Source organism: Amblyomma americanum, chromosome 1 (genome assembly GCF_052857255.1).
Source record: "Amblyomma americanum isolate KBUSLIRL-KWMA chromosome 1, ASM5285725v1, whole genome shotgun sequence".
NCBI classification, from domain to species: Eukaryota; Metazoa; Arthropoda; class Arachnida; order Ixodida; family Ixodidae; genus Amblyomma; species Amblyomma americanum.
In genome coordinates, this window is record NC_135497.1 from 259976425 (window position 1) to 260001050 (window position 24626).

At 43.8% G+C, this 24626-nt stretch overlaps 1 protein-coding gene across 1 annotated transcript in view; it reads left to right on the forward strand.

The window, feature by feature from the left end:
- Positions 1-24626, forward strand: part of Pcl (polycomb protein Pcl) — a 101377-nt gene that overhangs the window by 34492 nt on the left and 42259 nt on the right. The window contains exons 7-10 of the mRNA XM_077649113.1: positions 612-712; positions 1643-1667; positions 3770-3810; positions 18398-18474. Coding sequence (XP_077505239.1) covers positions 612-712; positions 1643-1667; positions 3770-3810; positions 18398-18474 — 244 coding nt within the window. The remainder of the gene's footprint in view (positions 1-611; positions 713-1642; positions 1668-3769; positions 3811-18397; positions 18475-24626) is intronic.

The window sequence follows — 24626 nt, forward strand, 5'->3', positions numbered from 1 at the left end:
ACAGGGGAACGCATCCGTCGTTTCTCCTGCCTGCGTCGCTGCGACAAGCAAGCATCCTTGGTGTGCCCTGGTGGCGGTGTCTATGAGTGCGTATTCATGGGTTCTTTCGCTTTTGCGCTGTCGCTGCATGGGCTCGGTCCGTTTGTCGGCTCCACACGTGCGCGCTTTTGTGTTGTAAGCATGGTTTGCTGGTGCGGTTGTAGCGTTTCCATGTTTTTGTTTCTTTTATGGTTGACACTCAATGACCAGATTTAATTGTTATAACTGATAATGTGCTATGACAGCATTGCTATAAGCAGTTTATTTTACCATAGAACATATGGCAAATTTGACAGTGCCGCGACTGACCATTATATCTGATGTATTGCTATAGCCGGTACTGCTATAAGTGGGTTTGACTGTGTGCCTGTAATGAGCCCTACACATTTTTGTTTGTAAGAGCTGAAATAGGACTTATTTTTATTACAACTGTTGCATGAAATGCTGTTGAGTGATATTGATGCAGCATTGAGATTACAGTGAAAATTGGCCATTCATGGTGTCGCTTTACTGTTATCAAGCTGTGTATTTTTATTTGCCTACAAAAGGGTTTTTGTTTCCTTTATTGAAAGGCTTTCACCAAGCATGCCATACACCCAAGATAAGTGACCAAGTCCTTCTGCCAAATATACCGTGGCACTGTCGAAACTGTGTTCCCGTTGGCTCTGTGCGGGTAAGAGCTTGGTCTTCTTTTTTGTTCATGTAAAAACTTATTTAAACTCCTACAAATAGCAAACTTGCATATGGAAAGATGCAGATGGTGGCTTACAACATGTTTTGTCATTTCAGTGGCGCACATTAAAGGGTTGTTCGCATCCTGTCTGGCTTGTGGTCAGCTAAATAGTGCAACCCATCTTGCTCAATTCATTTATAAGGACTTGCAGCTGAACATAATGGGTTGTGAGCTTTTTCTGTAAATGATTATGCAAATGTTTTTTGTTTTTTTCTTATGCAAGGTTGGCCTTGGTAGGGAGCAAGGAAAATGGGTTGAAAGAAAAGAAAGGATTTGCTTTATATTGGCAGATTCTGGCAAAAACATTACTCTGTGAATGAGGAGTACCAGTTTTGAATTAGTATAGGAAATTGAATGAAAAATAAATGTTCTGCATTGAAATTTGGCACTAATAATTTGTTCCATCATATGTCCACACATTGGTGTACTACTTACTTAGTTCACTTGTTGTTGAAAGCATCTTTTTTTTTGCTTCAAGAGCTTGTTATATTTGATCAGCATTTCCACTTTGTTGCAGCTTCTGGTGTAAGGAAATTTAATATTGAAAATTGGCAGTGCCTTCACGTCAAGAAATGGAACAAAGAAAAAAGGTTAATTCATTCAGCAAGGTAGTGCGCATCGTTTTTGTATGTATGCGCTTGTGTACAATTGTACAAACCTGTGTATATTAGCTTAAAAGTAAGGCAGTGCTACAATGGCATATGTAGGGTGGTAATTGGTGGCCACTGGTGGTCAATGAAAGGGTGCTTTCTTATGGCTAGTGCATAGATACATGATGAGGGTAGCACTTTCTGTTCACGGCTGTGAGTGCAGTGATCACATAATAATGTAGTGTCTTGGGTGGTTTCCTTTTTTTCCCTCAATTTACAGAAAAGTGCGAAAAATTACAAAAATGGTAAGTCATATTTAATTTCTTGGAATGTAAAATTATTTGTCCCAATGCTTGTTCCAGCTCTTCTGCCATGATGGGCTAAACCAGGCATTACCAGGAGATTCAGTTGTGCTGCCAAAGTCTAGGGTTTTTTTCAGTACAGTTTAACCTCAAAATAAGTTATACTTGCAAAAAACTTCGTTAAATCACAAATTTAATGAAGTTGAGGTTCCCATGTTTCAGCAGTACAAATACAGTTGCATGCTCTGAGAACACTCGTGGTAGATGGCACCTTGCTAATACTGAAGAATGTGGGTGGTACGATTATGGTTGATCTGAATTTTGCACTGATACGAATTTTAAAACTGTCGCAGCCAGAGTGCGTTACATAAGTAAATTAGCGGGATGATGCGAACAACTCAAGCCACAGCAGGTGATGTGAGCACACAAACCACCAGGCACCTGCCAGCAAATGCTTGGCAATGATGATGCCGTACAGAAGGGACTGCTTGGCGACATAGCGAGAGAAAAAGTTCCAAATGACTATTGTGGACTTCTCCAGTCGATAGTAACTGAGCCAAAAAATGAATATATCAAGATACTCAGCACCAAGCGGTACATGCAGTGATGGCAAGCGCCAGGCTTCGCCGCACTACGCGAGTGTTGCTGGCAGTGGAGCACACCCACTGCAGGTTTCTCATGTACAGGACAGATGGCACAGCAGTACATTCTGCTCCTGTTCTGATCTACAGATTGAAGCCCGCCGGCAACATTTGTGTAAAAAAAGGCACATGTAAATCGTGTTCTGTCGGCTAAGTTTTCATATTCATCTGCTTGTCAAGGCGACTTCTGGTACGTGCATGCGATGTGCAAAGACTTCATTGAATTGAAATTTCGGTCTAAGAGTACTTCATCAAATCACAAAAAAGAATACATGGTTTTCATTGGGTAGAGTCTGGGAAACAAAAAAATGCTTTACTTCTTGAATTTCGTTAAAATGAGGTTCGTTATATCGCGGTTCGGCTGTACTGTTGGGGATGTTGAGCTTCATTGTTTGCCACATGCTTTTGAGTAATCTAGAAAATGAGCAGTATTACTTTTTCTGGTTTGCAAAGGTCTGAATCAACCCCACTGGCAGCACTTAAGGCAAAAGTGTCTCCTTTGCTATGCCACTGGCAGCAGAAAGAAGTATGCAGTATGTTGGCGGCAGGAGGCAGGAAGGAAGCGTTGCACGCAAAGGCTGGCTCTTCTGCTTGACCAAGGTGGCAAACGTGAATTGTGCTGTGCCATTCCAGGGTTGCTTCATGGCTGAAACAAAGCAGCAGGCTTAGTCAGGCCTGTGTGTGAAGGTCATTTCCGTACCTTTTGCTGCATTTGAACAAAGCCAGACATGCATCATACAGTCTGCATTTGGCGACTTGTGACTTTCATCTCATGTGGGTAATGAAACAAGCTGCAAGGAACACATTTTGCTTGCAACAATGCAGTCATATGCATTTTGAAGCAGTGGGTCACCTCTGCTATGATATATACTTTTTGTTGTAGTATGGAGGCTGTTGTTCAGCACTGGCAGAAATGCACAGCCAAGGACAGGGACCAGGTTTAAAAATACTGTGTTGCTCCTGTTACTTTGCATTGCATTTTGCAGAAGTGTTGCCATATTGTTAGTATTTGCTAGAACTTTTCAAAGAGGAAGTGAATAGTAGGCATTACTTGTGGAACAAATCAGATAATGCATTGCTGAAGCTGGGGATTGGACCTCAGACTTCTTGGTGCCCCATGAATTAGCTTAGGAAATCCTCAGCTTGTGCTTGGAGCACAAGCTGTGCTTGTGCTTTGGCTTGTGCTTTGGCTTGTGCTTTGACTTGTGCTTTGAGCTTGTGCTTTGGCACATGGCAAGGGACGAAAAAGGGCTCAGAATTAAGTCAGGTGACTGGGATAAGCATGCATGGACCTCACAGTGGGCAGGAAGGTGATGTGCTCGTGATTGATGATGGCATTGAATCACTGTCATTTTGCTTGGAACCGTTTTGTACAATGCTTTTTTGCTGCAGGATTGGCTATAATTTCTCTAATCTCTTTTTGTTGTGTAATAGTATTAATCGAGCTGCAATTTTTCTTTTTAGGCACGCGGGTACAAATGTTCAAGCTTGGCTTTCCATACAATGTAAGTTTCCTTTACGTTGCAGTAACAGGGTTGGAATCCTTTTATTGTACATTTGTTTCCCTGTACATTTCTTCATTAATTAAATTGAAATTAAATTCTAACATTTCATCCACGGTCATCTGCAGTAATGCAGTTGTTGAGCCCAATTACATCGAGCTTCATCTAGTTGTTGGCCTTACATCTTGTCACCATGTAGCAAAATATTTTCGTAGTGTTGACACTCAATTGATTACAGTGCTTCACCTCCCTTTCACATTTGTAGTGAAAATGAGAACTGGTGTATGATGTTGGAAAGAATATGTTCACTGTTATTTCCGGGACTAAAATCCATGGGCTATACATGTCTAAAAGCTGGAATTTTGCATTATATGGACTCTCTATGTGTGCAGACTATACATTATTTTATTTTTTCAGATCGTTTGTCAGAGCCAGAAAAGCCTATCGGTGGCTGTGAATAAAAAAAAAAAAAATGTGCCCCAAGTGGGCGCCTACATGTTACCTTGCTAAATAACATCGTGAAATCTGCTCTGATATGCAATCAACTTCGATATGCAAGCAAATGCATGTCGCGGTAGCGAAGAGCAGCTGCTTTCCAGTACTTGTATTTGTGAGCGCATTCGTGAAACCTCATGAATATAAAATAATAAATACGGGGATGCATAAGTGTAGATGTAACGCCAGGACTGGCACAATCAGAACGGTTGTGATGGCTCCGAAAGGACAAAGAGCCTTCTCAGCAGCATTCGTGCTGAGTGTAGTTGAGCACGCGCAAGCACTTAAGTCCAACAGAGCAGCGGCAAAACAATTTAACAGCGACGAAATTCGTCCCTGTGGTCTGTACACCGGGTGCAGACTATCTAAGCAAGGAAGTTTTATTTTTAGTAGGGGTGTGCGAATATTGAAATTTTCGAATACGAATATAAAAAAAAATGGCTTCGAATACCAAATCGAATATCTGTTCAGTACAAAAAAAAATTTGAGAAAACGGTGAGCAAGCAAATGTTGTTGCCTTTATTTTTTTTTTCAAAATAGTGTATGGTCTTTGCAACTAAAATAAAAACAAAACTAGACTGCCTCAGTACCATATAAAAAAGCATGATGTGCACAGAAATGTATACTACTTGATTAGACAGCATAACAATATCCAAACTATAATCAGGCCATGCAAAACAACATCCATAAAATGACAAGACTGGCAACAAAAAAAAAGCATGATGACTATTAAACCTCATTCATTCGGAGTCCAAGGAACGGAAGAAATGCCCGGTTCATCCGAAGGCCTCTTTTAATAAAATTGCCCGCGCCTCCCCGAGAAAAAAAAAATGCTCCATCGCGCTAACACCTGTAAGCCCATGACGAGCCACCCGTTTTAAAGTGCTGGAAGAACAACACAAATGCAATCAAGGGGCCGGGGAACACACACTGGCGTCGGAGCGGCGAGGCAGTTTCTAAAAAGTAAAAAAATAAGCCGTGCAGAGCTGGGATTGAACTATCGGCGAATGCGTGGGCCGACATTTGACGTTGCCGCGGGGGCAGCGGCGAAGCTCAGAAAACCGAAACTACGCAGCCAGGCTATTTTTTTGCCCTAGCGACTGAGGCCTTCCGATTGTGGCCACGCCTGCCGTTATGCCCGCTAAAGAGGTGTGCAGGTTACAATGCACTGTGCAATAGGCGAGATTTTAACAGGATCGCTTGCCCTATTGTGACTACTCGACGCGCCCCTTCAGGAGGCTCCCCGCGCATTCCGCAAGCAGGCTTTCCCGCATAGCGTAGTTTTACAAAACGGGATGTTGGAAGTCACGCTCTGAGAGTTATGAAGGCGACAGGACGCATTCTTCGGATGTGGGCATTAAATATGTAACGTATTACCGAAGGATTAAAAAAAGCGCGATTTCGCGTTGCGATTGCTCGAAGCAGTCCGTCGGCCATCTTGTTCGCAGCACGGGTGATATGTGGGAAAGCCCACTTGGGGAAATTCTCACGAGGTGAAGCCTTGCGGCGTCGGGGTGCGGTCGGTCCGCGTGGATAAACGGCGGAGAAGGAAGGGGATAGGACCTCTCCCAAGCAGCCCCAACATTGGAGCCGTATTAGCAAAGGCCGGCCCTATGAAGGACCAGGATGGGACCATCCAATTGCAATATTGGGCGATGACCTGTTGCTGCTTGGGTCTGTATTGTTTTTCCTAGAATTTTTAACTAGATTATCGGCTAATTTACCCAGATATTGTGGTTTTGCCACGGTCAAATTATTAAAGTATGCGCAGTATGCGATCGCTGGCGAGTATTCGGGAATTTTCAAAAATTCGGAAATTCACGAATATGAATTTTCGAATACTAATACAAATCGAATATCAAACATATTCGATTCATATTCGAAATTTCGAATATTCGCACACCCCTAATTTTTAGCCGAAATATGCCCCTGCAGATAATAACCGGGTGCGGACTGTAGTCCAGAAATTACGGTACTTCACACACATACCACTAGTTAGTCTTGGATGATTCCATGTTATTTGCACATAGTGCTACAGCATCTTGTCTATCACACTTATTGTCCTTTTTGAAATTTTACTCATATTGGATTGGGCTCAATGTTTTTGGTATCCATGTGGGTTTTTGATGTTGTTAAATCCATGTTACTGTTGAGTGTCAGCTCATGTGCCCATCCTCTAGCATCATCTACATGAAAACGGGCTTCTTCATGGGGAAGTGTAGTGCAGTAGTGACATGCTTTATTTTTGGTGACTAGGGTCACTAACGATATACTGTATTTACACATGCAATTTGCGCACCCTTTTTCCTAAAATTAAGGCTTCAAAAAAAGGGGGTGTGCATATTATGCGGGGATTTCGCAAACATGTCCTAGAAGCTCTAAAAAGGTCATAACGTGCAATATATACCCCAGACCCATAGTACGCTGTTATGTAGTTCTCTGCATGATGACACTTGCACAGCTCAAAGCAATAAACACGGAATGACACAGTTTCAAAGCCAGTTGTCAAAGGAAAATGGACATACAAACCGATAAAACGGTGCCCCTCACATGCGGGGCCCGGCTGAGCAGTGTCAAACAGAACAAGCAACGCTTCGATAGTTTCAGATTCTGGCGTAATGCATGCTCCGGAGGTTATCGGAAGTTTGCTCTCACAGTTGTTCATACAGGAAAGCTACCGCCGAGGTGAGCGAGCTGAGTAAATGCGTGATTGACTTTTCTTTGCTGAAACCAGTTTGCAAACGAATTAATGATTTTTTTCACACCACTCGCTCATTTTCGCAGCGACATGTGGCGACGCAGCCGCTCTGATCTTCCTAAGACTTCCCTGTGTGCACCCGTGTGCATGCTGGTGTGTTTGGGCAGCAGGGAGCACAAAGTATACGAATAAAAGTTTTATAAATTTGGGTAATGAATTAGAGGTGTGAAAATTACGCACGGGTGCAAATTACACAAGTAAATACGGTATGTGTGTGTAATGTGAATGTTTAAGTGTTAGCTGTGGTGTGAGAAGAGTTAGGCATTTTTGCTCCCTATCTTGGAACTTCTCAAATTGCCGAGGGTCTGAACATTCTGCTTCCTCCATAGCATTTTAGTGCTAAGTATGTTTTATAGTGTTTTGGTTTAAACTGCTATGCTCCTCTATGCTCGAGGGCTCGCTGGTTTTCTAAGCATACACTGGCACAGCCGGGCGGCGCGCAGCAGCACGCCAAGCAAGATACCGCCGCTGCTTCTGTCAGGGGCGCAGAGTGTCTTAGCGTTCTTCGAAGGTCTGCTTTGCTAACACTGTGGAACGCGCTAAGAAAAGCTAACGCTTAAAAAAAAAGAAATTCTCAACAACAAAAAGGGGGAATCGGCGGTCCATTACGGGAGTGGGTTCACTGTGCAAGTAAATACGATAGTTACAAGTGCTTAGATGCTTAAAAGGGCACTTCGACATTACTCACACATCAGTTATTTATTCCGTGTAGGAAAAGTATGATTCATTGTGATGCCTTAGCGCGAAAAGAGATCGCTGAAATCGTAATATTTAATATTCTAATCTTCTCCAGATATGCTCGTTTCGAGCTACTGGTGTCAAAATGCAGTGGCAATTTTCGGCTGTGGATATGAGGTGACAGCTAGATTGGGAGCAGCCTTTCTGATTCGTTGGCCTTTCAGTTTGAACCTAGTTCCTTTATACTTCGGAGCTAGTTCCAAAGTATGATGTATGCTGTAAGCTTCTCGCATGCAAGAAAAACTAAAAAAAAAACCACAGTGAAAGCGAACATAGAGTTTAAAAAAAAACACTAGAGGTGACACTTTCCATTTCTCTTCAAACTTTCGTAGAGGCGAGCGGTGTTCAAACCGCACCGAAAAGGCAGCGGGAAAAAAAAGAACCAGTTGACACACCTTGCCCGAAAATGTTAAAGGTGTATCCAGACGGCGGGCCACGGACTGGCCCGCGGACCGGTCACGTGGGGGTCGACCGCGCGTGGCCCGGCCGGGTCTGGCCGGCGACAGCATCCACACGACGGACCAAAAGAGCAGACGACAAGGCGGGCCAAGCCTCTGTGATCAGCCTGCAGCAATGCTCGTCTCACGCTTCGACATTCTGCGGCGAGAACAAGCGGAATCCGCGGCAAAGATTCCGCCTAAATATCCAGCGGAAAGCTCGATCGGTACTGGACAGATTTCTGCCGCGGTGAGGAGGTAGCATTCCCAAGGCGGCAAACATGGCGGCGCGCTTCCAAGCAGGACCGCTCGCTTCGGACTGGATTCATCCTTGTTACTGCCTTTTCTGTTGTGTTCACTGGCAATAAAAGGCGCACCCATTTCTCGCTTGGTCTCACCTCGCCTATAAGAAGATGCATGAGTGAAATATTTGCTTTATTTTTTATTTAGAGTGACGATTGCGCCCCTTCTAGGCTTAAGCGGAGAGTACGTTTGTTGACAGAAATAGTTACCCATTCTAACAACTAGATGGCGCCACAAGGCTGAGCGTATCAGTTAAGATACTCTCAGCTGTATATGATACGCTGTATATGCTGTTTGATACGCTGTATATGATCCCGCCGTGCAGGATCATATACAGGAGCACTACAGGTATCTTGGGGTGTGGATAAATAACAGGATGAAAAGTATGTAATTAGTAAAGCTAGTAAGAATAGTTCCTAGACTGACTTTCGGTAATGAGGTCCTGTGCATGAGACCATTCCGATGTTAGAAATTAAACAACGTGGCGTAGGGAGGCTAGCTTTGGGAGCACATGGCAATACACCAAATCAGGGGTACAGGGTGATATGGGATGGGCGTCGTTCGAGAGCAGAGAAGCTAGCAGTAAGATAGCATTTGAGGAGCAATTGAAAAAAAATGGGGGAAAAGCAGTGGGCTAGGAAAGTTTTCAGATACCTGTATATAAGGAATGTTGACACGAAATGGAGAAAGCGAACTAGAAAATCGACAAGCAAATATCTGGACAGCAGTAAGGGGGCAAATCGGCAATTATCGGCTAAGAAAAAGGTTAAAGAAACAGAGAGAGCTCTGTGGTAAACAGGGCTGCTGACCAAATTGACACTGGGGACATACCGGACCTTTAAGCAGGAAATTGCCAAAGAAAATATCTATGATAATTGTAGGGGAAGCTCTTTGTTGTCTGAGGCCAGGACGGGAGTTTTGCAGACTAAGACGTAGTCAGGTACCACGAGATAGACACGTTGTGCGTTGCGTGCGGAGAGGAGGAGGAAACGGCTGAACACTTGATACTTTTCTGTAAAGGGCGTCACCCTACAGTGGAAAGCAGTGGGGCTGATTTATCCAAGGCATTGGGGTTTAAGGACAGTGAAGGGAAAGTATATTTTAAGCGGGTAGAAGTAACCAAGCGAAGGTTATCTGATTGGTGGCTAAAATCAAGGCAAGAGTAAAATTTCATAAGTCATGGCTAGGTGGCTTGAGCCACCACCCGGTTTAAAGGGTTCAACCGTGTCCATCCATCCTATCCTTCCGTCTGTGTTTGCATACGCTGAACTAAAGGTGGGAAATGTGAGAAGTGCTATGACGTGCCGAAAAATACCTGCATTTAGCGTACATGAGAGTGCATACACTTATGGCACGTAGACAGCGTCAGTTGTTCTTTTCTAGCCATATCTCTGTATGTCGCGAGCGCCGACGTTGCTACTAATTTCGCTCGCTCTCGCCGCCGAATGCCCAATTATGAACGAGCCATAAAGCTGTACTAAGGCTAAAAAGTAAAATGTAGCGTCGTCCGACCACGTTGACGTGTTAACAGTGGAAACAAAGCTACTTTCGCTGGTGTCGCCACGACTCCCAGGAGCACTGAGTCGGGAAAGACCAGTGTGGTGTAGTTGCCAGACTCAATGTGTGCGAGTAGGCTAAAAAGTCTGTGGTCCGCTGCCAGAAAAAATGCTCTCTCATTTCTCGCGCGATCCGGCCCGCGGACCATGCGCGGACCTCGTAGACCGGAAGCGAAGCCCCACGTGACCGCTAGTCCGTGGGCCAAAACAGGCCCGTGATCCGTCGTCTGGATACACCTTAATAGGAGGTTAATAGAAGAGCAAGGATGAGGGTGCGGGGGAGGGGTTTCCACCAGTGCCAACTTTCAATCCTAGCAATGAAGGAAGAAACGTCGGGAAGCTTTAATCACCCCTGACTTTTCTATGCCGTCAAAATTCCTGACTGTGGGCTGCTCTGACAAGGCAGCAATTGCATTAGCGAGCAAACAAAAACTGCGTTGTGTTGTTGTGAACACCTGAGATACATAATACACTTCCACATGCAGCAGGGAGCCCACAATCACACGTGAAAGTTGGCGAGCCCTTTCCGGGGACTTTTTCATGCACGCAGCTCTCTCCGTCGCACTGCTCCTGTGTATACCAGTTCAGAGACGGCTATTGGTTAGATTCTTTCACACGTCAAGCAGCTACCATGACTGCGGCCAAAAAGCGACACGGCTCCGGCGGGTCAAAAGCTCTGCCCTCGGTGTAGGGTCCTGCGAAGAAGAATGCTGACCTTTCAGCATGCAAAAAGTGATGAAAGAGAAACGTGCGAAGTCGCTGAAATTCAATTTTAAGTACAGATAACTCAGCTTCTACAAAGCGCATCAAAAATAAATTTTTGCTGGAGGATATTCGTGAAGCAGCATCCTTTAAAGGGGCTCTGAAACGCCTTCCGATGAGAGCACATTAACTCACTTAATCACTGCACTGTGTTTTCATGAAAACCAGAGCCAAATAATACTCTTCTACACGCATCAGACGGCCCACAATCACGTGTCAAAGTTGGCGACCCCTTCTCGGCGACTTTTTCAAGCTCGCGCCCTCCTCCGTCCCCTGCATCTGTGTAGACAAGGTTAGGGGTGGCCACTGGTTAGATACTTCCAGACGTCAGGTAGCTACCGTGGCCGCGGCCAATAAGCCGCTTAGCTCCGGCGGGTCGGGAAGCTCCGCTTCCAGAGGGGGGTCGGCGAAGGAGCGCCTATCTTCCAGCGTGCAAAAAGTGACGAGAGGAGAGGGAAAGGCGCGAAGACGCCGAAATTCAAATTGTAACTACAGATAACTTAGCTTCTACAAAGCGCATTTAAAAAATTCTTGCTGGACACTATTCGTGAAGCAGCGTGCTTCAATATCCCAGGCATGCCGCAACTTTATTAGAACCCCCTTCACAGCCCCTTTAACATCACAGGCATACCGCAACTTTATAGAGCCTCTTTCAGAGTGTTTTTAAGTGCTGTAGTGAGTTAAAACTACGTATCAGTGCTTATATTGCAGTTTTTCCATACCTCATGTGACCTAAAGTTCAACAACACATCACAGCCGCTGTGACGTGTAAAAATTCATTTACAAATTATTCAGCAGTCGTAGGTGAATACCACATGGTGACCCATGTATTTTGATGTCTAAGCCATCATGTGAAAGAAGAAAACATGCAATAAATTTGGGTGTCTATAGTGCTTTATTTTTGTTATCTTTGCACAGCCAATTGTTATTATTCGTGTTATATTTGCAACCAAAGTTTTGATATTTGCAAATTCCTGAAAAGAGAAAAAAGCCTAACTACGTGCACCTTTGTTTTCATGCACTTCTACAGGGTGCCGACCAACCAGGAAAACCTGGGAATCTGGGAAATGTCAGGCAGTTGGGTGGTTCTGGAGAACTCGGGGAAAAGACAGGGAATTTTTGCAGTACTCATTTGCAGGCAGGGAAATTCAGCCTCGGCGTTTGTGCCATTATGTCCTTGGCGAGCATGAGGTACCAGCAACATTTTGCTCTTTTAATTTCAAAAGTGCTCAAGCAGCCCTAGCGGTCATGTGTATTGGAAGGCTGTCATGTTGATTATGCAGCAGTGGCACTGTTGTAAAGTAGCAGAGGTTTTAACCACGTTTAAATTGGCTGTGCTTGAGCTTTGTGACTTTGAATGTAATTTGCCTTTGCTGCAGTTAAATTCGCGTAGATATTATTTCCGTTGCCACTCTAACTACAGCTTAAAGTTTTTAGTCCTGAATAAAGAGTAGTGCACTGTACAATCATGTATTGGGCTAATATTAACCCTACTTTATTTTTTGCGAGGCATCTATGTAATGCACTTCACAGGTAATTTTTGTAAATACAGTAAAAGCTTGTTAATTAGATTTCAAGGGACCGGAAAAAATGTTCAAATTATTGAATGATCCCCAAATAAACTGACCAGAACTGCTTGCGTCACGACAAATTTATTTGATGAAAGATTGGGCAATGGTTGTCTGCTTTTGAGATGAGAACAACGCGATAATGACTATTTTTCAAATTTCGATCAGCGCCTTATTGCGTGCGCATTGCCAGGAGCGTCAAAGCAAAACTGCTTCAAAATGGTAAGGGCCTCCCCTGCATCCTTCAATGTGTGACGCGGTAATGGAGCCCCCTCAAAAAGGCTTCACCCGTGGCCACCTGGATCGGATGCGCAATCGTGCTTCATTTGTAAAAAAAAAAAAAAAACAGCGAACGGCACATAAAGAGCGCAGTTTTGGCACAATGGAAGAATGGAACAACCCCACAGATGGAAGTGAGGGAAATGCGCGGCATCTCCAATCAGGATCTGAAAAAGCGCTCAGCTGGGTTCACTTGGCTGGCTGATGTGTGGCTGATGGTCCCCATGGCTGAGGGCTGCCACACGAAGCTTGGAAAAGCAAAACTGAAACTGCATAGTTAGACAGTTCTTGGAAATGGGCTGTCCATATTTGTCACGCCTGCTGTTGCACACACGCCACAGGTGCGTGCGTGACTGCAGTATGCAATTGAGGTTTGAGTAAAGCTATTTTGACGACCGCTTGCTTTGCCATGTAAAGTTCGCAAAACGGTGTGGCAGGGTTTAATAATGTAGCAAGCATTGCTACAAACTGTTAATCTGCATGTCTGTCCTTTACGCGATAATGTGGCAATACCTGTACAGGAAGCAAGTCTGGTTTGGTTTGGTTTATGGAGGTTTAACGTCCCAAAGCGACTCAGGCTATTGCGACGCCAAAGTGAAGGGCTCGGGAAATTTCGACCACCTGGGGTTCTTTAACATGCACTGACATTTCACAGTACACGGGCCTCTAGAATTTCGCCTCCATCAAAATTCGACCGCCGCATCCGGGATCGAACCTGCATCTTTTGGGTCAGCAGCTGAGCGCCATAACCACTAAGCCTCCGCGGCGGCCAGATAGCAGGTCTGATACAGTTTTGTCAAGCCACTGTCTCAAATGCTTTGAGACTGCCGCTTGTTGCGAGCCACGAATTATGAACGTGCATAGCAGTGATGTTACGAAGCCGGGGGTATAAATCATTAAAAGAACCGTGACAAAGCATTACCCGCTTGTCTAGCACTCGAACGACAAATGCAAACGAGGCGGTTCCAACGGCCAAAATAGGCTCATGCCGGATCACCCCACTCGACCAAATTCATTGGCTTCTATCGCCCATTCTGCAAGCCACCGCTCCGTTGCAGCAAGACCACATAGATCGATACCGCGAAAGTGGAAGCACAGAAAACCAACACTGTAGCTGAGGGCTGCACTTGTCTGTCTTGTGCAGCCGAGCAGCAGCATTGGCACAGGGTTTCATTTGATTGGTGTCGTGGTTACTACAGTGGGTACAGGCCACAACCACTACGGGTTCGAGCTTTGCGTGACCCAAAAAGCCCCAACCAGCCAGCACCACACGAACAGTGGGGCACTGCTGCGGCGCACGCAACCTTCACAGGGAGGAGAGTGGCAGAGCAGCTCGCAACAAGGAAACAGGCTTCCAAATCCACAAAGGAGACGTTATTCATGCCATCATGCAGCGATGCACACACTGTCACCCCATCCTGAATTCTCCGAACATACTTGTGTGTTCCCATAACATGGTCGCTGAAGGCTAAACATATTGCCGACTGTTTCAAATATAGTACTTACTCGTGCTTTCATACTTGCCTTGTAATTCATTCTATGCAGCGTAGCAATCCATATGCCTGATGGGAAACGATACAGGCTTAACACTTCACAGCGGAGTGGTTATACATGCCAAGCACATTGCACACAGCACTCCACAACCCAGCTGCTTCTTTTCCTCTAGCTGTTACTGCATACAGCAGACAACGCAGTGGTTCCCAGATGACTTCTTGTACTTGCAGGAGGATGGCAGGGACATGGCTAAGCACTCACAGAGGCTACAAAGCCTGCTTGTAGTGCATGCTGCAAAGGCACTTTGTAGAGTTTTGGCAGCCCGGCGAAAGATGGCGCCTGACACCTGGGTTTGAGAGTACACGCGAACCGGTCCCAGAGCGAGAGTGTCGCATTCTGGTCTATTGCGTGCAGCAGTTACTCACGAATGTTAGAGTATGCAAACATTCGTGCTTTCAAATACAACAAATAGGATGTTTCTAGTTAACCCTTCATGTATTTATTGGTATTTTGACTATTCATATTGACAAAATGTACAAAGTATATTGAAGTTTTCTTCTCTTAGTAAGGGTCACTATGCATCGTGAACCTTGTGTATGGAATTATAGGATAATACTTCAATTTCTTTTTAAGTGCTGTTCTCATTATCGTGTTGGTGCATAATAAATTAAAGCTATATATCTGACCTAATCCTCGGCAGTCAGTTTTATGTTGTTAGGATAGTAAGAACTGTGGTGACTTTCCTATGCACTTAAATCTCTGTAGTGTGCCGTAAGTTTGGCATGAAAAGTTTGTACAAATTGTGGCTCTATGAATTAGGAAGTGCAAAAGAAAGAATACTGCTGTGTTGTTGCTTTGTGCTCCTGCGTTGCCACTACCATGCATTTTTGCCCTTAACAATCCTGCTCCTTTTTTTCTCTTTTTTGCTTCCGGCCATTCTTCCACTGTTTTTCCTTTGTACTTTGTGTGTATCTTGGTTCCGAACATAATGCAAGATGCGCTCTCAAAAATCTAATTTGCAGGAAAGAAACTTGCTGTGCATTGATATACAGTTAAACCTGGTTATAACGAAATCGAGAAAAGTCCACATTTTTTCATAATGTGCAGGTTTTCGTTACATCTAGATTGCATGTGAAAACTCGGAAAGGACTGTGCAGAAAGGAAGCCAAAATGAAAAATAAATGTAGATGAAATGGCCTAGCAAATGTTCATAGTAAACCCCCCCTTATTCGGAGTCATAAGCATGGAGAGAGATTTCGCGATTGTGTTGATAATGTGAGTGCGGCATCAGCTGCCACCATCTGTGCCGCAGATAGCATGACGAAAGCGGTGCACTGCTACGCTTGGGGCGAGGAAGAGTGGGGGAGGAGGGGGAGTCGGAAGCACCCGCCTCTTTCCGCGTGCTCATTGCTTGGGGAAAAAAGAAAAGAAAGAAAGTCTTGGTCTGCTAGGCTGCTGTTTCTCTTGGAAAGCCTCATGTTTCTGGCACTCTCCACCCTGCCGCACGTCTTATGTGCAACCGAGCAGTAGTGATGCGCGGGCACTGCTCCTATGCATTCTTTGCTGTGTCATGTTGTGTCGTGCACTTTTGGACATGTCTGTTGCAGTGTCGCTAAATGTGACGCTACAAAAGTGAAAGCTGTGGAGATTACTACGTTTGCCGTGGGGAGGCGCCAATGGCACTGGAACACAGCGCGTTGCGTCAACAGTGTTAGCTTTTTGTGATTTTCGATGTTCCTCTCACAGTGGTTCATGTTTTATCTCAAGAGCGTTTGCATAGTTTGACCAAACTTCAAGTAACACAGATCTAGTTAATAGACAGTTGGTGTGGCGAGTTCGTTATATCAAGGTCGACCGCCATAACACCTTCGTTACATAGAGTTCGCAAATACAAACACCTCAATGGAGGCGGCTTTGGGGAATTGAGAAAGTTTGTAATATCGAGGAATTTGCTAGATGGAGGTTCATTACATCATGGTTTAAATGTAAATACAGTATGGTTACACAAGAACATGTTGCATTATTTTGTTTTCAACAATGTTATCCAAGCTCAAACTTGTAACTTCTTGAGCATCGGCAGGAGCGCCCAAATGAGGGGGTTGAAGCAGCAAACATTCCTTCCTTCCACTGCTCTAAATTCTCCCCAAATGCCAAGACTGAGACCTTTTCCATCAAGAGAGAGCATACCTAATTACTTTTTGTGGACAAACCGCAGTCTGTGACGCAAGCAGGATTCGGTAGCACCATTATCGCTGAGTGCAGGGAACAACTGGGAGTGCGGCCCATAGGAACACATGTACAGGAAAGTTTTCATGTAATTTCCTTACTGCACAGTGCATCTATGAAACTGTGTGTGTCCCCAGGCCCTCACTTTGTCATTCCACTCCAGGCATACTGTGGCTAGTTTATTTTCCTATATTCGGATACAACTTTAGTATGCAGTGAAGCTCCGCCCACATTTAGGACCAGCGCACAGAATTCCTCCACGACAAAAAAGTAGTCCGTTTTTAAAACTTCTCTCGTCATCTAAACAAGAAGCTAATCACGAGGAAAAAGTTACAAGCTCTAGAATTTTGATACCTGGTTCGTTCAATAAAGTCAAACATCAAACAGCTGATTGTGTTTACTTTTGTGACTGGCTAGCATAGTAATACAGTACGCCGCAGATCGTGGCCGTGTTAACAACTGCTGTTTTTTTAAGTTGTATCCTACTAAATTCACGTTTCATTTTAAAGAAACATTTTGGTTTATTTTTTAGCAGCAGTCCATTTATTTTGATTGGTTGTGCTGGTATATGCTGGATTGGTTATAGCTATGCTGGAGTAGGCGTACCCTCAAGTTATGTACAACTTTCTTTAAGCTTTTGCCTATCACAGAAACTCCAAAATGAGTAAATAAGGTAGTCCTTCATAAATAGAAGACGATAAAAGCCTATAGTACAGAATGTCGATTTTTAAAATGTCTGTGTCAAGCGCATATTGTGATGTTTTTATTTTTAAAAAAAACATTGGCTTTGAAATGACATTTTATACTTCCATGTTCCTTCCTACGATGTAGTCGGCTTTTTTTTTCTTTAATAAAATACAAACTTATAGGTGCACTGTGGAGTCAGAAAATTACATTGAGAGCTTTTGTTTACCGCGGCCGCCCTCCCACTTTTTTCCAGCACTTCGGTATAGCGGCGCCATAGAATTCTGCTTATGTCACAGATCGGTGTTTTTCCACAAAAAGTAATTAGGTATGTTCTCTCTTGATGGAAAAGGTCTCATTCTTGGGATTTGGGGAAAATTTAAAGCAGCGGAGGGCATGTTTGCTACTCCCGGCCCCTCATTAGGCGCTCCAGCCGATGCTCAAAAAGCTGCACGTTTGAGCTTGGATAACATTTTTGGAAACAAAATAATGCAACTTTTTTTTTCGTATTCTTTTTTGCCTCCTAATAGAGACTTTTTTCAGGAGTTTTAAGAAAAATTGAAGATGCTTTTTTTTCCTTTGATTTTTGAAAAACACTACTATATTCAAAAATGCAAGATTTACGACAATACTTCTTGCACTTCCCTATATTATATAAAAATGAAAGCCTGTACACTCTTTTAGCACTTCGATGCTTATCTATTGTGCAAATTTGAAGGAGATGTGCTTTATATTTGTGGAGAAAAAAAAAAGTTTGAAAATTGCTTTGTTTGAGACTTGCGTAGTTTTCGAAATTTTTTCCAGTAAGCGACAACTTCCTCAAAATGGCCCAAATAAGCCTGACATATTCTTTCTCACCTGTACATTTAGCACGATAAATATATCCGTCATGGCTTTCATATCTCGATTCTTACGTCTTTGCAAATTTGCGAAATTGAGCTGTGCTTGAAAACGCTGCTTTTGCCATGGCGTCGTTTGTAATTTTTTCTCCTCAGATATTAGCATTTTCGCAAAACGAAATTGACTGTTGGCTTACTGAATAATGTATACATAATATATAAAATAATCAAGAAAATTAAAAATTGGTAATACTTAGACAGTTTGATCTCTCCTAGAATCACCCGGGTGCAATGAGTGATCAGCTCTATAAGCTGTTTTTGTTAACTGCATTCTTTGGTGTGGAAGGGCTGTCTATCTAGTGTCTGATACCTCAAGCTGGACTTGCTAGCTTCCTCTCGAAAGCTCTCATCAGTGCACCTTATGTCTAAACATCTCTTGTTTGATTTTCAGATGAAGTCACTGCAGTGGGATGATCAGCACAAAGTGAACACCAAGAACTGCTATTGTTACTGCGGAGGTCCGGGCGAGTGAGTTTTGTTTTTTGTTTTTTCAGTCTTGCTTTGTGGTACATGAAGAAATGTGGCTGTAAACAGATGGCATGCCTTTTACAAACATGCAGTTTTAGCTTAATTTACTCTTGAGCATCTGCTAATGTTGCATATGTGGCCAGCTTTTTTAGTCAGTCATGCATCCATAGCAATGGGTTTAAAGCCAGAGTGTCTGGCTTGTATACAGGAGATACTGGATTTTAGTCCCGGTGTTGCTGGCAGTCCAGCAGCTATTTCTTTTTTTTCTGGGTGATAGTACTACATTTCCGGTTGTTTTATGATTTGGTTTATGGGGGTTTAACGTCCCAAAGCGACTCAGGCTATGAAAGACGCCGTAGCGAAGGGCTCCAAAAATTTCTACCACCTGGGGTTCTTTTACGTGCACTGACACGTATAGTACTTGGGCCTCTAGAGTTTTTGTTTAAAATGAAAGCCGCCGCGTTGACTTGCTTAACCCTTGAAGGCACTTTGTACACAATTGTGTGCTTTGCAAGCTCGGCGCTTTTTCTCAGTGTGCTCAGCATCCTTCATTTTGCAAATAGGGTGCTTATTTTGTGCCAGCTCACAAGCGCAGCAAATATTTCTCCAAACAGTGAGCTTGGTAGGACTTCCTCCACCATTTTTTTGCAGACAGATTATATCATACTAATGTAAATTTTTTCCCTCAATTTCGACTTATGCATATTCTAAGAAAATGATCCCATGTTCCCTATGATCCCTAGAGAATTTCACAAACGTTGGCATTTTAATATTGCAGTTTCATCTAATATGACAGTTTGTAAGAAATTTTGAACATGTATAAAATTGCTCGTTGGTGCGTTTCGTTGGAAAGCAAATGTTATTTGTGAAGGCCTGTATACTGTTTAAATATATGTTTTGATTCAATATGATAAATAGTGCCTTAAAGGGGGAAAGAGCCATGAAATGGTTGTTCAAAATGTAGCAGTTTTGTATTCCAGTAAATAATGCTAGAGCCTATTATTCTATATCTAATGCTTGAGCACTGTGAATACGCTGCTTATTCTAAAACCAGCGGCTGATATTGAGACCATGAAGCTCCTTCTACTGACAGCTTCCGCCATATGGGAATGCACTGTGTGATGTTAGAGAACTGATGTCTGCTGCTTGCATGCAGCACCGGCTACAGTGTGCTGCTGACATACTACGTGAACACAGGACTCTTTCAACCAGAAATGTGTCCTTTTGTATAAGCTATCACGACTTCTGTCAAAATAGCTGATTGTCTTGCAACAAAGGTCTTGTTCCTGCTCTACATTTACCAGCAGTGTCACTGCTGAAATCTACGACGGTGACAACAGCAATAATGGGGAAACACAGTGGAAGTTATGTTGTTTGCAACACACTTGGGATATTGTTTAAAAACCCTCTTCTGAGTTAGAAAAATGCACATGACAACCAACCACTTGACTAATGTATACATTTAATAAGATACCACCCATACTGAGCTAATATAAGTACAACATAAATGCATTACACAATTTTGCGGAATTCTGTACAGTAAAAGCTCATTAATTCGAATTTAATGGGGACCAGCGAAAACACAAGGACTTAACACAAGAAAAAGGTGGTACACAAAAGGTCGTGTTTTCGCTGGCACTCCGTTTTTTCAAGTTTAACATGCACCAACTGGCCCAAGAGCTAACGCTATTGCATCTCATTGGGACGACAAGGCAGTTCGAATTAACTGAAGTTCCAACTAACGAAAGTGAACAGAATATGCGGTGCATTGCAATCGGGAAGCAGTCGCATACTGAGATTACCCTATTTTAGTGTTCTAAAATATTAATTTATTACCTTTTGCTTTTTTTCTCACAAAGGCATTGGCAAGCACCTTCTGTTCCAGAGCCTGAACTTATCAGGTCTCTTGATCACCTTCAAAACTAAAGAGGCTGGCAGCGTTCAGCACATTTAAACTTGTGTGCAAGTTGCAAGCTGCCAAACCAATGAGCGTGCTTCTCTGCAGCATCCTGTTTTGATAACGCACTGGCTTTGACTTCACGCATGGTTTCAATTTTCTCTTGAAGCATTTTGGTGCGACATTTACCGCAAACAGACGTCATTTCTAAATCACCACGCCGTGGCGCACTGTGCAGGTTGACCGCTATGGCTGCAACCAATCGCACGGAACGTGACACAGTGGGCAGCGGAAAACTGAGACAGACGTGCTGCATACATCAGCAAAAGTTCCAATTCGTTCGTTTCACGCATGTCGTGGTTTCGTGCACAACCGAGTGGTTTCTGATTCTGAGTGCCACAGACGCTGCGGTGCGTCTGATTTTCTGCATCTTGCTACTGGTAGCATTGTCCATTGCTCAACAACAAAAGCTTACGCAGCAAGCTATAGAAGCCTTCAAGATAATTGATTGTAAGCAACAGCCTTATACAAATCTCTGAGGTCATGCAGCTAGTTGCCGTCACCATGCCGCCGCAGAGAGAGTTCTCCCTCCTCGTTTATCTGGTCTCTCAGTTTTTGCACCATTTTACCCTCTCCACACCGCCTCCAGAGATGTAGAGTAGCCTCGCGGGAGCGTTGCTTGGTTCACCACGTGCCCAGGCTGCCCAGGTGGGGCAGCACATAGCTTGAATTATTGGTGGTGCCACTCATCCCTGTTAAAATTAACGAGCTATAGACTCCTATGGAGGTTGGACGGACCAAGTTGTACGGTTCAAATTATCCAAAAACTCAAATTAATAAGGTTTGAATTAACGAGCTTTCACTGTAGTGCAACTCTTCTTTCACAAACTACATCTGTGTGTGAAAACTAATACTTTTTTGACAGTTCTTCCTGTGCTCTTTTCACCATACAGCTAAATCTTTTGAAGGGTGTATACTTACACCTACGCTTGCCACGGAGCTTACAACCTAAATTGCAGTTGGAAAGCAAGTCTCGAAGTTCTGAGAGTTGCTGACACTTTTCAGAGATGTCATACACCATGCTTTAAACTGGGTAGCGACAGAAACACCTTTAAAAGAACCTCCTTATATGTTTTGCATTCTTTTATGCCAATTAATACATATATGGCAATGGTTCAGTGAGTAAACGCTCTGTGCTAGGAACAACACGGTTGTGTGTTTTATTAATCTTGCGGTGTGCGCATTTTTTTCTTTTTACTGCTGGCCGCCACAATGGCTCAGTGGTTATGGCACTCGGCTGCTGACACAAAAGACGCAGGTTTAATCCCGGCCGCGGTGGTCGCATTTCGATGGAGGTGAAATGCTAGAGGCCCGTGTACTGTACGATGTCAGTGCACAGTAAAGAACCCCAGGTGGTCGAAACTTCTGGAGGCCTTCACTGCAGTGTCTCTCATAGCCTGAGTCGCTTTGGGACGTTAAACCCTTGTAAACCTTTTACTGCCATTCTTGCTTTCGTTTTCTTTATGCCATTGCTAGCAGCCAGTCTAAACAAAGATGGCCGAGTAGATATACATATGCAAACCCAGTACAGTGTGCTACTGACTGTTTCTTTGCAGAAGGTGTAATCACATTTGATTAGTTCAATCAGTGGCACATAGTCAGTACATGTGTGCTACTAGTAGGCAGTATTTTTATTAATTATTGCAATAGCATCAGAAGTCTTATAGGAAAAAAAAAAAATGTGTCGTCAGAAGCCAAATTCGCTGATTGGCTGACGAGAAGTGTGACTCCACCAGAGGAGAAATGACTCCACCAGATGAGAAATGACCCCACCAGACGAGAAGTGACTCCATCAGACGAGAAGGGACTCCACCAGACGAGAAGTGATGCCACAAGACGGGAAGTGACATCACTTCTGACAAATGCATCAGCTTCTCATGCTATCGCATTGCCAGCACATAATGTACTTAAGTGTCAGTGTGGAATTTTTTTTTGTGTAATAATGAAGAAAATGTGTCGTCATATACATGTCAAAGCAAAATAGATGAGAGCACCTCCTTAACGTGCAGTCAATGGCTGCGCCTCAAGTATGAGCTAGAAACATATTTTCGGTTTTTCTGAGTGGTTTTTATGTAGGCACGATTTCTTTGATGCTTATACAACTTCATTGCAAAAGTAAAAATTAGTGGTCTGTGAATATTAAAATTTTCTAATACAAATATGAAGAAAAAATGACTTCGAATATCGAATATCTGTTCAGTACCAAAAAAAAAGTCAGAAAATGATAAACAAGCAAATGTTGTTTCCCTTATTATTTTTTTTCAAATAGTGTATGGTCTTTGCAACTAAAATAAAAAGAACTAGACTGCCTCAGTACCATATAAAAAAAACGATCTGCACAGAAATGTATACTACTTGATTAGACAGCATAACAGTATCAAAAATGAGGTCATGCAAAACAAAATCCATAAACTGGCAACAAAGAATAACATGACTAGTAAAATCTTATTCATTTGGAGTTCAAGGGACGGGAAGAAAGGCCCAGTCCAGCCGAAGGCCTCTGTGTATAAAATTCCCCACGCCCCTCTGAAAAAGAAAAAACCTGCCGAAAATGCGAAGTGCAGTAAGGCCTTATGAGGCGGCTCCATTGTGTTAACACCTGCAAGCCCATGACGAGCCACACATTTTGGAGGAGCCGCCGCGGTGGCTCAGTGGTCATGGTGCCCGGCTGCTGACCCGAAAGACGCGGGTTCAATCCCGGCCGCGGCGGTCGAATTTCGTTGGAGGCAAAATTCTAGAGACCCGTGTACTGTGCGATGTCAGTGCACGTTAAAGAACCCCAAGTGGTCGAAATTTCCGGAGCCCTTCACCACGGCGTCCCTCATAGCCTTAGTCGATTTGGGATGTTAAAACGCCATAAACCAAAACCATTTTGGAGTGCTGGAAGAACTAGACAAATGCAAGCTAGGGGCCGGTGAATACACAGTGGCGCCGGAACGGCAAGTCGGTTTCTAAAAGGGGAAAAGAAAGCACCTGCGACGCGCCAGTCGGCGCCTGAAAGCCGCGCGGAGCTGGGATTGGGCTACCGGCGAATTCGCGGGCCGACAGTTGCAGTTGCTACGGGGCAGTGGCAAAACTCGGAAACCGAAATTATGTGACCAGGCTATATTTTGACCTAGCGACAGGGGCCTTCCGATCGTTGTCACGCCTGCCGTTACGCCCACTTAAGAGGTGCGCAGATTGCAATGCACCGTGTAATAGGCGGGATTTTTACAGGATTGCTTGCCCTATTGTGACAACTCGACGCGCCCCTTCAGGAAGCTCCCGCGAAATTCCGCAAGTAGACTTTCCCGCACAGTGTAGTTTACCAAACGGGACGGCGGAGGTCACGCTCGGAGAATTACGAAGGTGACAGGACCCATTCTTCGGATGTGGGCATTAACTATGTAACGTATTATGGAAGGATAAAAAAAAAAAGTGCGATTTTGCATTGCGATTGTTCGAAGCGGGCCATCGGCCGTCTTCTTCGCAGCACATGTGATATGTGGGAAAGCCCACTTGCGGAATTTTGCACAAGGTTAAGCCTAGCGGCGTCAGAATGCGATCGGTCCGCCTGATAAACGACGGAGAAGGAAGGGAATGGGACCTCTGTATTGTTTTCCTAGAATTTTTAACTCAATCTTTGGCTAATTTGCCGAGATGCTGGACTTTTGCTACAGTCGAATTTATGAAAGTCTGTGCAGTATGCAATCGCTGGTGAGTGTTCGGGAATTTTCGAATATTCGGAAATTCTCGAATACGAATATGGATCGAATTTCAAACATATTAAATTCGTATTCGAAATTTCGAATATTCGCACACCCGCAGTAATTATATGTTTGCTTCTTGAATGTAAGCTAAGTGTTCCCTTTCATATTGTTTGTACCTAATGCACAGTTGCTGCCACCGCAATACTGTTGCTGTTGACTGGATCCATGAGTGTTGATGGATAGAACTCAAGAACGAAGTTGCAGATGCCCTTCAAGCAAGGCCATGTAGCCATTGGTGTCGACCTCGAGGTTAATCCGCTTAGTCCATGGTTATTCTCCTAGCACCTGCCAGCCCTCTGTGATGTTAGGCTAGCAGCCTGTGATGTTAGGCTAGCTCTGGAAAGATGACCTGCCTCAATTTAGCAATTACATCTTCATCGATTTTTCATGATCTTATTTGGGATGTTTTAGACGACCCTCGGGGAAGTGACCATTTACCTGCAGTT